The 16,661-nt window shown below is 51.3% G+C and overlaps 1 protein-coding gene across 1 annotated transcript; it reads left to right on the top strand.

The window, feature by feature from the left end:
* Positions 1–5,820: 5,820 nt before the first annotated feature.
* On the top strand, positions 5,821–15,772 carry LOC134968698 (uncharacterized; the record flags this gene model as incomplete). Its single annotated transcript, XM_063944210.1, has 3 exons — positions 5,821–6,123; positions 9,306–10,310; positions 14,768–15,772. Coding segments are annotated over exons 1-3 (2,313 nt in total), but the record flags the coding sequence as incomplete, so codon positions are not given.
* Positions 15,773–16,661: the final 889 nt, after the last annotated feature.

Below are 16,661 nucleotides of genomic sequence, written 5' to 3'. Positions count from 1 at the left end.
TTTTCTAGTAATTTAATGAGTGGTTTTGAACAATACAGTTTTATACATTGTACAAATTTGATGTGCAGTGTTGTAGCAAGGTGCCCCATGATAGTGAAGGAGGATAGCACAGAAGGAGAGGAAGTCAGGGATGCACCTCAGCTGTACAGGAGGGGGACTTTGCAGGATCTATCATCTGTGGTGCCTGGAAAGAGAAAAAGGATGGCACTGATGGGGAGCTGGGGAAGACCTGTTGGAGCTAGGTGGAGTGACTAAGTAGATGGTCTGAGTGCTGTGGGAAGATTGGTTTTGGTAGAAGACAAAGAGCCAGTGGAGATGCTCCATGAGAAATGTCTGCAGTTAGCAGTGGATACCCAAGAGGAGAATGATGCCATGGAAGAACTAAAGAGGTGTAGTTACTCCAGAAGATCTAAAGGATGAACGGTGGATGGCTTCTGCACTTTCTAAAGAGGAGTACCCCCAGTGGACTGAAGTAATTAGCCTGAAGAGTTCACAATAGAAAGTCAGGATTTATAAAGGAGATGTGCCCTGAACCTGTGAAAATGGAATGTGGGACTACAGTCTGTCCAGATTGGATAAACCCTCACTGTTGGGACTAACAAAGAATGTCATGAGCTTTTCAACTATATCATCATGGATTTGTAGGGACTGCAAAGGAAAAGGGGGTGCAATGTAGCAAGGTGTCCTGTGTTAGTGAGGGTACATGGCCTTCTCAGGAAGGAGAGGAAGCCCCAGGGATGTACCTTGGCTGTCTGCAGGGTGAAATCACAGGTGAAGAATCACCCATTAAGCCTGAGAAGCAGAAAAGGATGGTGCTGAAAGTGGCATGTGGGCAGATAGGTTTCGCCAAAGTCTCTTCTACGAATGGCTGGGGTCTGAACCAATTCAAGCACATGCAATTGAAATGCAACATTTTGAAAATGGAGCCATCCATGAGCCAGTCACGGCTTGCAGATGACTGGCCAATCACAGCTTTCTGTGTTATAGCACTGTCCCCTCAAGGCGGTTTGTATGAACTGTGTGGCCGAGGAGTGGCCAATTCAGGGAAGCACTGGAAGCAGAGAATAGCTCCTGAAGAAAGAAGATAGAGATGCCGTAAAATTAGGAAAATACTCACTGAAGAAAGAAGAAAATACACTGGCGAGATAAGTCACTGGCTAGAGGACAAGAAGAGAGATAGATCTGCAAAGAAGAGGAAATGCCACTTGTGAGGAAGGGTCAGGGGTAGAAGGCTCAAAAAGAAGAGTTTATGTGGAAACTCCGGTGCCAGAGGAAGTCTCTTTCTAAAGAGATGATGTTGTCTCTCCTCTGCCCATGTGAAGACTGCATCTCGCAAGCTGACAAGCTGAAAGGCCTAGCAGTGGAGCAACGAGTACTAGGCCCATGGGTACATTATAGCATTACCCTGTGCTGGTAATATTGCTGGTCTTTGTACCCAGGGCCAGTGCAAGGTTTCTAAGCACCCTAGGCAAAATTTGAGCTTTCTGCCCCCCTGAAGGGATTGAGGATCCCGGTGAAGCTGTGATACAGGACATGGGCACATGAGGGGCGACATGGGGACATGAGGCAGGTAAAAGGGGATGGAGGGACATAGAACCTAAGGATATGAGGGTGTGTGACACAGGATCTGGGCACATGAGGGAGAGGGGGGACACAGAACCTTGGGACATGGGGGGTGGTGACACCGGACAAGTACAGTACACATGAGGTGGAGGAGATGACACAGGACCTGGAACATGAGGGTATAGAGAGGGATAGGAGGGACACAGGACCTGGGGACATGGGGGAGGGGTGACGCAGGATATTGGGGGGGGGGGGGGTGACACAAGCCCTGGACACATTAGGGGGAAGGGGTGACAGTACCTGGGAACATGAGTGTGAGGGGGTGACACAGGACATGGGCACAAGATGGGGGAAAGGGAAGGAGGGACTTAGGACCTAGGGACATCAGGGGGGAGGTGGGACACAGGACCTGGGGACATGGGGAGGTGACACAGGACATTTACACATGAAGGGGAGAAGGTGACAGTACCTGGGCACATGAGGGTGGAGAGAGGGAGAGGGGGGACACAGGAACTGAGGACATGGGGGGAGGTGACACAGGACATGTACAGTACACGAGGGGGAAAGGTGACACAGGACATTGGGCACAAGACAGGGGATGGGTGAGGAGGGACATGGGACCTAGGGACATCAGAGGGGGAGGTACATAGAACCTAGGGACATCGGGGGGTGGGAGAGGTACGCAGAACCTAGGGACATCGGGGGGGGGGGGAGAGGTACATAGGACCTAGGGAAATCGGGGGGGAGGGAGAGGTACATAGGACCTAGGGAAATCAGGGGGGGGAGAGATACATAGGACCTAGGGACATCAGGGTGGGGAGAGAGGTACATTGGACCTAGGGACATTGGGGGGGAGGAGAACATAGGACCTAGGGACATGGGGGGGGAGTACATAGGACCAAGGGACATCAAGGGGGAAGAGGTACATTGGACCTAGGGACATCAGGGGGGGAGTAGTACATAGGACCTAGAGACATGGGGGGAGAGGTACATAGGACCTAGGGACATCAGGGGGGAAGAGGTACATTGGACCTAGGGACATCAGAGGGGGTGACACAGGACAAGTACAGTAGACATGAGGTGGAGGAGATGACACAGGACCTGGGACATGAGGGTAGAGAGAGGGATAGGTGGGACACAGGACCTGGGGACATGGGGGAGGGGTGACGCAGGATATTGGGGGGGGGTGACACAAGCCCTGGACACATTAGGGGGAAGGGGTGACAGTACCTGGGAACATGAGTGGGAGGGGGTGACACAGGACATGGGCACAAGATGGGGGAAAGGGAAGGAGGGACTTAGGACCTAGGGACATCAGGGGGGAGGTGGGACACAGGACCTGGGGACATGGGGAGGTGACACAGGACATTTACACATGAGGGGGAGAAGGTGACAGTACCTGGGCATATGAGGGTGGAAAGAGGGAGAGGAGGGACACAGGAACTGAGGACATGGGGGGAGGTGACACAGGACATGTACAGTACACGAGGGGGAAAGGGTGACACAGGACATTGGGCACAAGACAGGGGATGGGTGAGGAGGGACATGGGACCTAGGGACATCAGGGGGGGAGGTACATAGAACCTAGGGACATCGGGGGGTGGGAGAGGTACGCAGAACCTAGGGACATCGGGGGGGAGAGGTACATAGGACCTAGGGACATCAGTGGGGGAGGGAGAGGTACATAGGACCTAGGGAAATCGGGGGGGGGGGGGAGGTACATAGGACCTAGGGACATCAGGGGGAGGGAGAGGTACATAGGACCTAGGGACATCAGGGGGGAGGGAGAGGTACATAGGACCTAGGGAAATCAGGGGGGGGGGAGGTACATAGGACCTAGGTACATCAGGGTGGGGAGAGAGGTACATTGGACCTAGGGACATTGGGGGGGAGGAGTACATAGGACCTAGGGACATGGGGGGGAGAGGTACATAGGACCAAGGGACATCAAAGGGGAAGAGGTACATTGGACCTAGGGACATCAGGGGGGGGGGAGTACATAGGACCTAGGGACATGGGGGGAGAGGTACATAGGACCTAGGGACATCAGGGGGGAAGAGGTACATTGGACCTAGGGACATCATAGGGGGAGCTGGGACACAGGGCCTCACCTGGGAACATCGTGGAGGAGAGCCTCGTAAGGATACAAGATCCCCCACTGCATTGGCAGTTCAGTGTTGTGTATGCTGAGGGAAGATTCTTACCTCACCTTAGATTCGTTTCTCCTTCTCTGCTCGGCGACTATACTGTGCTGTGGGGGCGGCTCAGGTCAAGCGCTGTTTGTCCGTCCGTCCTTGCTGCCAAGAATTCAGGACATGCAGCTGAAAGCGCTGGCCGGGTACAGCTGCAGCTTCTGCACAAGCTCAATGCCGCTTAGACGCCTGCAGGGAACCTGGAAGTTCCGGCGGCAGGTAACGCGCTGTCCTCCTCTATCCCTGGCGCCTGCCTGTCAGCTCTGCATCCTCTCTTGCTGGCAGTGGCGCCGATCTCTATGGCTGAGAGTCACCTGTGCCTGACTCCCTGAGCAGCTGATGACACATGCGCTGCTCCTATGCCCGCCGACCCCTAATCTAAAAACAAGGGTGTCTCTATTTCAGAGACATCCTTCATTTTTCTACTAGGCAGTCTCAGCGGGCCGCCTCCTCAGGTCCCGGCACCCATAGGCAGCTGCCTAAAGCTGCCTAATGGAAGCGCCGGCTCTGTTTGTACCTGAACCTGCTATATATGGATTTTGTCACACTCCGGACTTTCTTACCGATGCAATGTCTGTCCTGGCTGGCGCAAAGGTCCGTGCGCGCTGTATCTACACATTGCTCCCAGAGGTCCACCAGCGCTGATCCAGCATGAAGTCTCCTGCAGCGGTTGCTGCTTCTGTGCATAGCACTTCACATCGCTGTCTTCCATTGTTTCAGTGTTTATTTCTCATTGTGCTTACTTTCTGGTGTTTGGGCCTAGTCAGAGTTTCCCTCCAAATTCAGACATGGGCGCTGCCATCTTGGATTCCATCAGCTGATCCTCCATTGTCCAATCCTAGAGCTCCTTTTATCAGCTGACTGCAACATCCAATGAATCCACACTGCAAGGTATAAAGGTTTCTTCCTAGGATTACCAATTACTCAGTACAACAGTCTCTATGCAGGAAGTAACAGCTCTGTGCTTAGCGCCTTCATTCCAGTGACTTTGTATGATCCAGTCCGTCCCGATTCAATTCCAGCTACCATTACTATTTGGACTTTGCCTTTCTTCAGTGTCTTTCTGCAATACTGCCAGTGTTAAGATTCCGGATCAAGGGGGTCATTCCGAGTTGTTCGCTCTGTATTTTTTTCTCGCAACGGAGCGATTAGTCGCTAATGCGCATGCGCAATGTCCGCAGTGCGACTGCGCCAAGTAAATTTGCTATGCAGTTTGGTATTTTACTCACGGCATTACGAGGTTTTTTCTTCGTTCTGGTGATCGGAGTGTGATTGACAGGAAGTGGGTGTTTCTGGGCGGAAACTGGCCGTTTTATGGGAGTGTGTGAAAAAACGCTACCGTTTCTGGGAAAAACGCGGGAGTGGCTGGAGAAACGGAGGAGTGTCTGGGCGAACGCTGGGTGTGTTTGTGACGTCAAACCAGGAACGACAAGCACTGAACTGATCGCACTGGCAGAGTAAGTCTCGAGCTACTCAGAAACTGCACAGAGAAGTATTTTCGCAATATTGCGAATCTTTCGTTCCCAATTTTGATAAGCTAAGATTCACTTCCAGTAGGCGGCGGCTTAGCGTGTGCAAAGCTGCTAAAAGCAGCTTGCGAGCGAACAACTCGGAATGACCCCCCAAGCCCGGTAAGCCCTCCAGTCTGTTTTGGTTCCATTCCGGATACTATTGTCATTTGAACTGTGTCTTACTTTAATACTGTCAAGTGTCAAGATTCTGCATCAAGCCCGGTCAGCACTACAGTCCAATCCAGTTTCATTTAGGATATTATTATTTTAACTTTGTCTTCTTCAGTCCAATCCAGTTTCATTCCAGTCATCATTCCTGTGGCTAACCTGGTATCTTCTGTACAGTAACTGCAGTGAATCATGGATGTTGTTCTTTAATAAAAGTTTTATTCTTTATTATAATTGCCTCTGGGCTTGTCACTGCTAAAACATCAATGATTCTTTAAAGTCTATGCACTGGGTTAGGCTGGTTAAAGCCTCTTCAATTCATTTATAATTCCTTTGTGTTAGCTCCAGCCACAAACACCTGTCCAAACCAAACTCAACCCTCAGGCATGACAGTTTGTACTGACCAAATGGATCCAGCCAAGGATCAGGCTTCATCTGCAGGACCAGTCCAGATCCTAGCCACACGCCTAGATCATCAAGAGGCTGCACAGGGTCAGGTGATTCATTGCCTGCAAGAATTGTCCATTCACCTAGATGTTGTTCAAGCTTTACTCAAGGGTCATGGAGCTACACTTCATTCACCTTCACATCCTCCAGCTTTTCCTCCATCTTCAGTGTCTCGGCTCCAGCTTCCTATTCCTACCAAATTTGACGGGAACCCCAAAAATTGCAGTTTTTTATTAATCAATGTGAGATTCACTTTCCAACTGGGCGTACCAAGGTGGCATATCATCTCCCTTCTCTCTGGGTCAGCCTTGGACTGGGCATCTCCATTCTGGGAAAAATCCAATGCAATATTGTCTTCATATAAAGACTTTGTAACATCTTATCGCCCGATTTTCGATGAACCTGGGAGAGTGACATCTGCTTCCACAGACATCTTATATCTCCGCCAAAGGTCTCACTCTGTTGGCCAATACCTGGTTCAATTCCAAATATTGGCTTCTGAATTAAGCAGGCATAATGAGGCACTCTATGCAGCATTTTGAAATGGTCTATCAGAGAAAATCAAAGATGAACTTGCCACTCGTAACCTTCCAGACAAGTTAGAATCCTTAGTGTCACGCACCTCGGGCAGCGGCGACCGCGCTTGTCCCTGCGGGTGGCCTGGTCTGCCCGGCGCCTCTCTTCTCCTGACGGTCTCTGGCTTCGGCGGCGGGTCGGCGCGTCCCTCCGGCGGCTTCCCGGAAGCAAGGACGCCGCCATCATAAGCGAGGGCAAGGAGGCAGAGCAGGTCTGACGTCACCTGCCTGCTCCGCCAATCAGGCTAGGGCGGGGGATTTAAAACCAGACACCAGGCAGAGATCCGGTGCCTGAGTATCTTCGTTTCTCCTGCGGAAGCTGTGATTCCAGAGCTCCCTCGTCCCTGTGATCTCCTGTGCCTCCAAGCATCCTGTGCCTCCAAGCATCCTGTGCCTCCAAGCACCCCGTGCCTCCAAGCACCCCGTGCCTCCAAGTACCTCCGTGCCTCCAAGCACCTTCGTGCCTCCAAGCACCTCATGCCTCCAAGCACCTCCGTGCCTCCAATTACCTCGTGCCTCCAAGCACCTCGTGCCTCCAAGTACCTCCGTGCCTCCAATTACCTCGTGCCTCCAAGCACCTCCCTGCCTCCAAGCACCTCGTGCCTCCAAGCACCTCGTGCCTCCAAGCACCTCCGTGCCTCCAATTACCTCGTGCCTCCAAGCACCTCCGTGCCTCCAAGCACCTCGTGCCTCCAAGCACCTCCGTGCCTCCAATTACCTCGTGCCTCCAAGCACCTCCGTGCCTCCAAGCACCTCCGTGCCTCCAATTACCTCGTGCCTCCAAGCACCTTGTGCCTCCAAGTACCTCCGTGCCTCCAATTACCTCGTGCCTCCAAGCACCTCCCTGCCTCCAAGCACCTCGTGCCTCCAAGCACCTCGTGCCTCCAAGCACCTTCGTGCCTCCAAGCACCTCCGTGCCTCCAAGCACCCTCATGCCTCCGAGTGCCTCCCAGCACTCCCTGTACTCCCAGCACCTCAGTGCCTCCAACACCACAGTGTCTCCAACACCACAGTGCCATCAATATCTCAGTACCTCAGCCTTCAGTATTTCTACAAGTTTTGTCTTTCAGGAGACCTTCAAGAATTCCTCTGTGCTTCCTGCCTGCTGTCTTAATCCTGCATGAGGAAGACCTACATCCGGCCATCTCTACTGCGACCCAGTAGCGGTTCCTCTTCCCGGTCATCGGAAGAAGCCCCGAGTCCACAACACTCCCAAACCAGGTCAGTGATAGTATACTCAGGCACATGGACCCGGGGAATCGGAACACGGACTCAAGTGCCATCCAGAACCTGGCTTCTCGAGTACAAAGTCAGGAAGCGGCACAAGGCCAGGTGATGCAGTACCTCCAGCAGTTGTCCGGGCGTCTGGATCAGATTCAGGCGTCTCTAGCCTCAGTAATTCCGGCACCTGTTCCAGTAGTCGCACCAGTCGCCGTTGCCAGCAATGTACAACCATCGGCCAGTATCACTCCACGCCTTCAGCTGCCTACTCCGTCCCGCTATAATGGGAATCCTAAAAATTGTCATGGTTTCTTGAACCAATGCGAGGTACATTTCGAGCTACTTGCACACAACTTTCCTACAGACCGGTCCAAGGTAGCATATATTATTTCTCTGCTGGAAGGTTCTGCTTTGGATTGGGTGTCTCCATTATGGGAACGATCTGATCCCATGGTTTCCAACTATACCAACTTCATCTCGTCCTTTCGAAGGATTTTCGACGAACCCGGCAGAATGACCACTGCTTCTTCCGACTTGCTCCGTGTTCGACAGGGCGCCCGTTCCGTGGGTCAGTACGTGGTTCATTTCCAGACCATTGCTTCCGAAGTACGCTGGAATAATGACGCCCTGAGAGCTGCCTTCTGGAACGGTCTTTCCGACCGGCTGAAAGATGAGCTGGTTACCAGAGATCTGCCGGATCCATTAGAAGATCTGATTTCCCTTTGCGTCAAGGTGGATCTTCGGATGCAGGAGCGTGGAAGAGAACGTAGCCGTCCGGATCGTTCCAGGTTCCGGAATCCTACTCCTAGACCGGTGGCCTCACCTAGCTCAGATGAGCCCATGCAAATTAACCGATCCCGACTGTCTCCGGAAGAACGACAGCGTCGTCGTGAGGGTAAACTCTGCCTTTACTGTGGAGCCGCGGATCATTTTCTTAAATCTTGTAAATCTCGTCTGGGAAACGGGCAGGCCTAGCTTGTTCCGGAGGAGTCAAGCTGGGGGTTACGACAAAAGCTTCTCCAACTTCGGACTGTTTGCTTCCAGTAACTCTAGTCTCCGATTCAGTCTCCAAGTCTTGTGAAGCCCTATTGGATTCCGGAGCTGCAGGGAACTTCATTTCTTCCTTCTGTGCCCAAAGCTTGGGTTTAAAGTTACGGCCTATCGAGCGGCCAATTTCACTGACGGCTATCAACGGGACTAAAATTTCCAAAGGTCTTATAATGTGGCGCACGGGGCCAGTTAAGCTGCAGGTCGGGGCTCTACATCAGGAAGATTTGGAACTCTTGGTAATCCCAGAAATGCCCCATGATCTGGTTCTTGGAATGCCTTGGCTAAAAAGTCATAATCCCCACATCGACTGGAAGTCGTCACAAATTCTGTCCTGGAGTTCCTTTTGTCACACTAATTGTCTTACTCCTGTTTGTCCGCTCCGTGTCACCTCCAAAACGGATGAAGAGCACATTCCGGAGGCATATCAAGGGTACAAGGACGTATTTTCGGAACAAGCTGCTGACCTGTTACCACCTCACAGGCCTTGGGACTGCCCTATTGACCTTGTCCCAGGGAAGACGCCACCCCGTGGTCGCACATATCCTCTGTCTCTTCCCGAGACTCAAGCCATGTCGGAGTATATTAAGTCCAATATGCTCAAGGGATTTATTCGCCCCTCTTCCTCCCCTGCTGGTGCGGGCTTCTTTTTCGTGAAGAAAAAGGACGGGGGGTTGAGACCATGCATCGACTACCGCGGCTTAAACGACATTACTATTAAGAATAAATACCCCTTGCCACTAATCACAGAATTATTTGATAAGGTTCGTGGTGCCCGCATTTTTTCCAAACTCGACTTGAGGGGAGCTTATAATCTTATACGCATCCAAGAGGGGGATGAATGGAAGACTGCCTTTAATACCCGAGATGGGCATTACGAATACTTGGTGATGCCGTTTGGTCTTAGTAATGCTCCTGCGGTTTTCCAGGGATTCGTCAATGAAATCTTTCGTGACATGCTGTATCAGAGTGTTGTGGTATATTTGGACGACATACTGATCTTTTCCAAGAATCTTGTCGAACACAGGACTCAAGTCAAAGAGGTGCTCCACCGTTTACGAGAGAATCATCTCTATGCCAAGCTTTCCAAATGTACCTTTGAAGTAACATCTATTCCGTTCCTCGGTTATATCATCTCGGGGACGGAGCTTCGCATGGATCCGGAAAAGCTGTCTGCCATTCGTGACTGGACTCAGCCTCTTTCTTTGAAAGCAATACAAAGGTTCCTGGGCTTTGCGAACTACTACAGGAAATTCATTAAGGGTTTCTCCACCATTGTTGCGCCCATGACCGCCCTGACGAGGAAGGGTTCTAATCCAAGTTTGTGGCCTCCGGAAGCCATTGTAGCTTTTTCTCACTTAAAGTTAGCTTTCATGACGGCTCCAGTTCTCCAACAACCAAATTTCGATGAACCCTTCTTCTTAGAAGTTGATGCGTCTTCAGTCGGGGTTGGGGCTGTTCTCTCCCAGTACTCCTCTGATAAGAAATTACATCCGTGTGGCTTCCATTCTCGTAAATTCTCTCCGGCCGAACGAAATTACACTATTGGAGACCAGGAACTCTTGGCTATCAAATCTGCCTTGGAAGAGTGGAGATATCTTCTGGAAGGGGCTAAACATGTGTTTACCATCTACACGGATCACAAGAATTTGCTGTACATCAAATCCGCACAATGCTTGAATCCTCGCCAGGCGAGATGGGCACTTTTCTTTTCCCGATTCTCGTTCATTATCAAGTACCGGGCCGGGACTCTCAACATTAAAGCAGATGCGCTTTCCCGTTCACAAGTTTCCACAGACGAGGATGAACCTCCTGAGCGGGGTTTAATTCTGAATCCAGTTTCTGTCTCTGCTGCTTTAACTACTCCAGCTCCACCTCCTGGAAGAATGTCCGTACCAGCTAGATTCCGGCCAGGAATACTACTGTGGGTCCATAACTCCAAGTTTTCCGGTCATCCCGGTGCCCAGAAGATGTACAAGTTTCTGCAAAGGTCTTACTGGTGGAACACCATGAGGAAGGATGTACAAGATTGCGTTAATTCTTGTCCCCAATGTACACAACATAAATCTCCTCGTCTGCCTCCTGCAGGGTTACTTCGTCCTCTGCCTATCCCTGTGAGACCCTGGACTCACATTTCCATGGACTTCATCACTGACTTGCCCTGTTCCAAGGGTTGCAACACCGTTTGGGTTATCGTTGACCGTTTTTCGAAGATGGCACACTTTGTGCCTTTGACTGGTCTCCCGACAGCACCAAAACTGGCTCTACTGTTTATCCGAGAACATTTTCGTTTGCATGGGTTGCCACAAGAGATTGTTTCTGACCGTGGAGTACAGTTCACCGCCAGGTTTTGGAAAGCCCTCTGTTCAACCCTACAAATTAAACTTAAGTTTTCGTCTGCTTATCATCCCCAAACAAATGGTCAAACGGAACAAGTCAATCAAGATCTAGAGACTTTTCTTTGTTTGTATCTCTCTCCTTCACAGGACAACTGGGTGGAGTTGTTGCCTTGGGCGGAGTTTGCCCATAACCATTTGTTTCATTCTTCCACTGGGGAATCACCATTCTTCGTCAACTACGGGTTTCATCCCCGTGTTCCAGAATTTCCAAGCCTTCCGATAGTAGAGGTTCCTGCTATAGCGTCCACTCTACAACACTTTGGACAAATTTGGAGAAAGGTTCATGCTAATCTTAAGAAGGTTTCTGTCCAGTACAAGTTCTTCGCAGATAAGAAACGGCGAGCCGCACCTCAATATAAAGTTGGGGACAGGGTATGGCTGTCCACACGTAATCTCCGGTTGAAGGTGCCCACCATGAAATTCGCTCCAAGGTTCATCGGTCCTTACCCGGTGAAACAAGTCTTAAATCCTGTGGTCTGTAAACTGGGTTTGCCTGCCCATCTTCGAATACCTAACGCCTTTCATGTTTCTCTACTCCGTCCCCTCATTCTGAATCGGTTCCACTCAGCATTCCCTAGGCCAACGTCTGTAGTGGCAGAAGCTGGAGCGGAGTTTGAAATCAAAGCTATTCTTGACTCTCGTTATCTTCATAAAAAATTACAGTACTTGGTGGACTGGAAGGGTTATGGTCCTGAGGAGAGAAGTTGGATTGAAGCTACTGAAGTAACGGCTCCTCGTCTGGTTCGGATCTTCCACTCCAGACATCCGACTAAGCCCGGGAAGTGTCCAGGGGCCACTCCTGGAGGAGGGGGTACTGTCACGCACCTCGGGCAGCGGCGACCGTGCTTGTCCCTGCGGGTGGCCTGGTCTGCCCGGCGCCTCTCTTCTCCTGACGGTCTCCGGCTTCGGCGGCGGGTCGGCGCGTCCCTCCGGCGGCTTCCCGGAAGCAAGGACGCCGCCATCATAAGCGAGGGCAAGGAGGCAGAGCAGGTCTGACGTCACCTGCCTGCTCCGCCAATCAGGCTAGGGCGGGGGATTTAAAACCAGACACCAGGCAGAGATCCGGTGCCTGAGTATCTTCGTTTCTCCTGCGGAAGCTGTGATTCCAGAGCTCCCTCGTCCCTGTGATCTCCTGTGCCTCCAAGCATCCTGTGCCTCCAAGCATCCTGTGCCTCCAAGCATCCTGTGCCTCCAAGCACCCCGTGCCTCCAAGCACCCCGTGCCTCCAAGTACCTCCGTGCCTCCAAGCACCTTCGTGCCTCCAAGCACCTCATGCCTCCAAGCACCTCCGTGCCTCCAATTACCTCGTGCCTCCAAGCACCTCGTGCCTCCAAGTACCTCCGTGCCTCCAATTACCTCGTGCCTCCAAGCACCTCCCTGCCTCCAAGCACCTCGTGCCTCCAAGCACCTCGTGCCTCCAAGCACCTCCGTGCCTCCAATTACCTCGTGCCTCCAAGCACCTCTGTGCCTCCAAGCACCTCGTGCCTCCAAGCACCTCCGTGCCTCCAATTACCTCGTGCCTCCAAGCACCTCCGTGCCTCCAAGCACCTCCGTGCCTCCAATTACCTCGTGCCTCCAAGCACCTCGTGCCTCCAAGTACCTCCGTGCCTCCAATTACCTCGTGCCTCCAAGCACCTCCCTGCCTCCAAGCACCTCGTGCCTCCAAGCACCTCGTGCCTCCAAGCACCTTCGTGCCTCCAAGCACCTCCGTGCCTCCAAGCACCCTCATGCCTCCGAGTGCCTCCCAGCACTCCCTGTACTCCCAGCACCTCAGTGCCTCCAACACCACAGTGTCTCCAACACCACAGTGCCATCAATATCTCAGTACCTCAGCCTTCAGTATTTCTACAAGTTTTGTCTTTCAGGAGACCTTCAAGAATTCCTCTGTGCTTCCTGCCTGCTGTCTTAATCCTGCATGAGGAAGACCTACATCCGGCCATCTCTACTGCGACCCAGTAGCGGTTCCTCTTCCCGGTCATCGGAAGAAGCCCCGAGTCCACAACACTCCCAAACCAGGTCAGTGATAGTATACTCAGGCACATGGACCCGGGGAATCGGAACACGGACTCAAGTGCCATCCAGAACCTGGCTTCTCGAGTACAAAGTCAGGAAGCGGCACAAGGCCAGGTGATGCAGTACCTCCAGCAGTTGTCCGGGCGTCTGGATCAGATTCAGGCGTCTCTAGCCTCAGTAATTCCGGCACCTGTTCCAGTAGTCGCACCAGTCGCCGTTGCCAGCAATGTACAACCATCGGCCAGTATCACTCCACGCCTTCAGCTGCCTACTCCGTCCCGCTATAATGGGAATCCTAAAAATTGTCATGGTTTCTTGAACCAATGCGAGGTACATTTCGAGCTACTTGCACACAACTTTCCTACAGACCGGTCCAAGGTAGCATATATTATTTCTCTGCTGGAAGGTTCTGCTTTGGATTGGGTGTCTCCATTATGGGAACGATCTGATCCCATGGTTTCCAACTATACCAACTTCATCTCGTCCTTTCGAAGGATTTTCGACGAACCCGGCAGAATGACCACTGCTTCTTCCGACTTGCTCTGTGTTCGACAGGGCGCCCGTTCCGTGGGTCAGTACGTGGTTCATTTCCAGACCATTGCTTCCGAAGTACGCTGGAATAATGACGCCCTGAGAGCTGCCTTCTGGAACGGTCTTTCCGACCGGCTGAAAGATGAGCTGGTTACCAGAGATCTGCCGGATCCATTAGAAGATCTGATTTCCCTTTGCGTCAAGGTGGATCTTCGGATGCAGGAGCGTGGAAGAGAACGTAGCCGTCCGGATCGTTCCAGGTTCCGGAATCCTACTCCTAGACCGGTGGCCTCACCTAGCTCAGATGAGCCCATGCAAATTAACCGATCCCGACTGTCTCCGGAAGAACGACAGCGTCGTCGTGAGGGTAAACTCTGCCTTTACTGTGGAGCCGCGGATCATTTTCTTAAATCTTGTAAATCTCGTCTGGGAAACGGGCAGGCCTAGCTTGTTCCGGAGGAGTCAAGCTGGGGGTTACGACAAAAGCTTCTCCAACTTCGGACTGTTTGCTTCCAGTAACTCTAGTCTCCGATTCAGTCTCCAAGTCTTGTGAAGCCCTATTGGATTCCGGAGCTGCAGGGAACTTCATTTCTTCCTTCTGTGCCCAAAGCTTGGGTTTAAAGTTACGGCCTATCGAGCGGCCAATTTCACTGACGGCTATCAACGGGACTAAAATTTCCAAAGGTCTTATAATGTGGCGCACGGGGCCAGTTAAGCTGCAGGTCGGGGCTCTACATCAGGAAGATTTGGAACTCTTGGTAATCCCAGAAATGCCCCATGATCTGGTTCTTGGAATGCCTTGGCTAAAAAGTCATAATCCCCACATCGACTGGAAGTCGTCACAAATTATGTCCTGGAGTTCCTTTTGTCACACTAATTGTCTTACTCCTGTTTGTCCGCTCCGTGTCACCTCCAAAACGGATGAAGAGCACATTCCGGAGGCATATCAAGGGTACAAGGACGTATTTTCGGAACAAGCTGCTGACCTGTTACCACCTCACAGGCCTTGGGACTGCCCTATTGACCTTGTCCCAGGGAAGACGCCACCCCGTGGTCGCACATATCCTCTGTCTCTTCCCGAGACTCAAGCCATGTCGGAGTATATTAAGTCCAATATGCTCAAGGGATTTATTCGCCCCTCTTCCTCCCCTGCTGGTGCGGGCTTCTTTTTCGTGAAGAAAAAGGACGGGGGGTTGAGACCATGCATCGACTACCGCGGCTTAAACGACATTACTATTAAGAATAAATACCCCTTGCCACTAATCACAGAATTATTTGATAAGGTTCGTGGTGCCCGCATTTTTTCCAAACTCGACTTGAGGGGAGCTTATAATCTTATACGCATCCAAGAGGGGGATGAATGGAAGACTGCCTTTAATACCCGAGATGGGCATTACGAATACTTGGTGATGCCGTTTGGTCTTAGTAATGCTCCTGCGGTTTTCCAGGGATTCGTCAATGAAATCTTTCGTGACATGCTGTATCAGAGTGTTGTGGTATATTTGGACGACATACTGATCTTTTCCAAGAATCTTGTCGAACACAGGACTCAAGTCAAAGAGGTGCTCCACCGTTTACGAGAGAATCATCTCTATGCCAAGCTTTCCAAATGTACCTTTGAAGTAACATCTATTCCGTTCCTCGGTTATATCATCTCGGGGACGGAGCTTCGCATGGATCCGGAAAAGCTGTCTGCCATTCGTGACTGGACTCAGCCTCTTTCTTTGAAAGCAATACAAAGGTTCCTGGGCTTTGCGAACTACTACAGGAAATTCATTAAGGGTTTCTCCACCATTGTTGCGCCCATGACCGCCCTGACGAGGAAGGGTTCTAATCCAAGTTTGTGGCCTCCGGAAGCCATTGTAGCTTTTTCTCACTTAAAGTTAGCTTTCATGACGGCTCCAGTTCTCCAACAACCAAATTTCGATGAACCCTTCTTCTTAGAAGTTGATGCGTCTTCAGTCGGGGTTGGGGCTGTTCTCTCCCAGTACTCCTCTGATAAGAAATTACATCCGTGTGGCTTCCATTCTCGTAAATTCTCTCCGGCCGAACGAAATTACACTATTGGAGACCAGGAACTCTTGGCTATCAAATCTGCCTTGGAAGAGTGGAGATATCTTCTGGAAGGGGCTAAACATGTGTTTACCATCTACACGGATCACAAGAATTTGCTGTACATCAAATCCGCACAATGCTTGAATCCTCGCCAGGCGAGATGGGCACTTTTCTTTTCCCGATTCTCGTTCATTATCAAGTACCGGGCCGGGACTCTCAACATTAAAGCAGATGCGCTTTCCCGTTCACAAGTTTCCACAGACGAGGATGAACCTCCTGAGCGGGGTTTAATTCTGAATCCAGTTTCTGTCTCTGCTGCTTTAACTACTCCAGCTCCACCTCCTGGAAGAATGTCCGTACCAGCTAGATTCCGGCCAGGAATACTACTGTGGGTCCATAACTCCAAGTTTTCCGGTCATCCCGGTGCCCAGAAGATGTACAAGTTTCTGCAAAGGTCTTACTGGTGGAACACCATGAGGAAGGATGTACAAGATTGCGTTAATTCTTGTCCCCAATGTACACAACATAAATCTCCTCGTCTGCCTCCTGCAGGGTTACTTCGTCCTCTGCCTATCCCTGTGAGACCCTGGACTCACATTTCCATGGACTTCATCACTGACTTGCCCTGTTCCAAGGGTTGCAACACCGTTTGGGTTATCGTTGACCGTTTTTCGAAGATGGCACACTTTGTGCCTTTGACTGGTCTCCCGACAGCACCAAAACTGGCTCTACTGTTTATCCGAGAACATTTTCGTTTGCATGGGTTGCCACAAGAGATTGTTTCTGACCGTGGAGTACAGTTCACCGCCAGGTTTTGGAAAGCCCTCTGTTCAACCCTACAAATTAAACTTAAGTTTTCGTCTGCTTATCATCCCCAAACAAATGGTCAAACGGAACAAGTCAATCAAGATCTAGAGACTTTTCTTTGTTTGTATCTCT

The sequence above is a fragment of the Pseudophryne corroboree genome, chromosome 11 (genome assembly GCF_028390025.1).
Source record: "Pseudophryne corroboree isolate aPseCor3 chromosome 11, aPseCor3.hap2, whole genome shotgun sequence".
Taxonomy (NCBI): domain Eukaryota; kingdom Metazoa; phylum Chordata; class Amphibia; order Anura; family Myobatrachidae; genus Pseudophryne; species Pseudophryne corroboree.
This window is presented reverse-complemented; position numbering and strand designations above follow the sequence as displayed.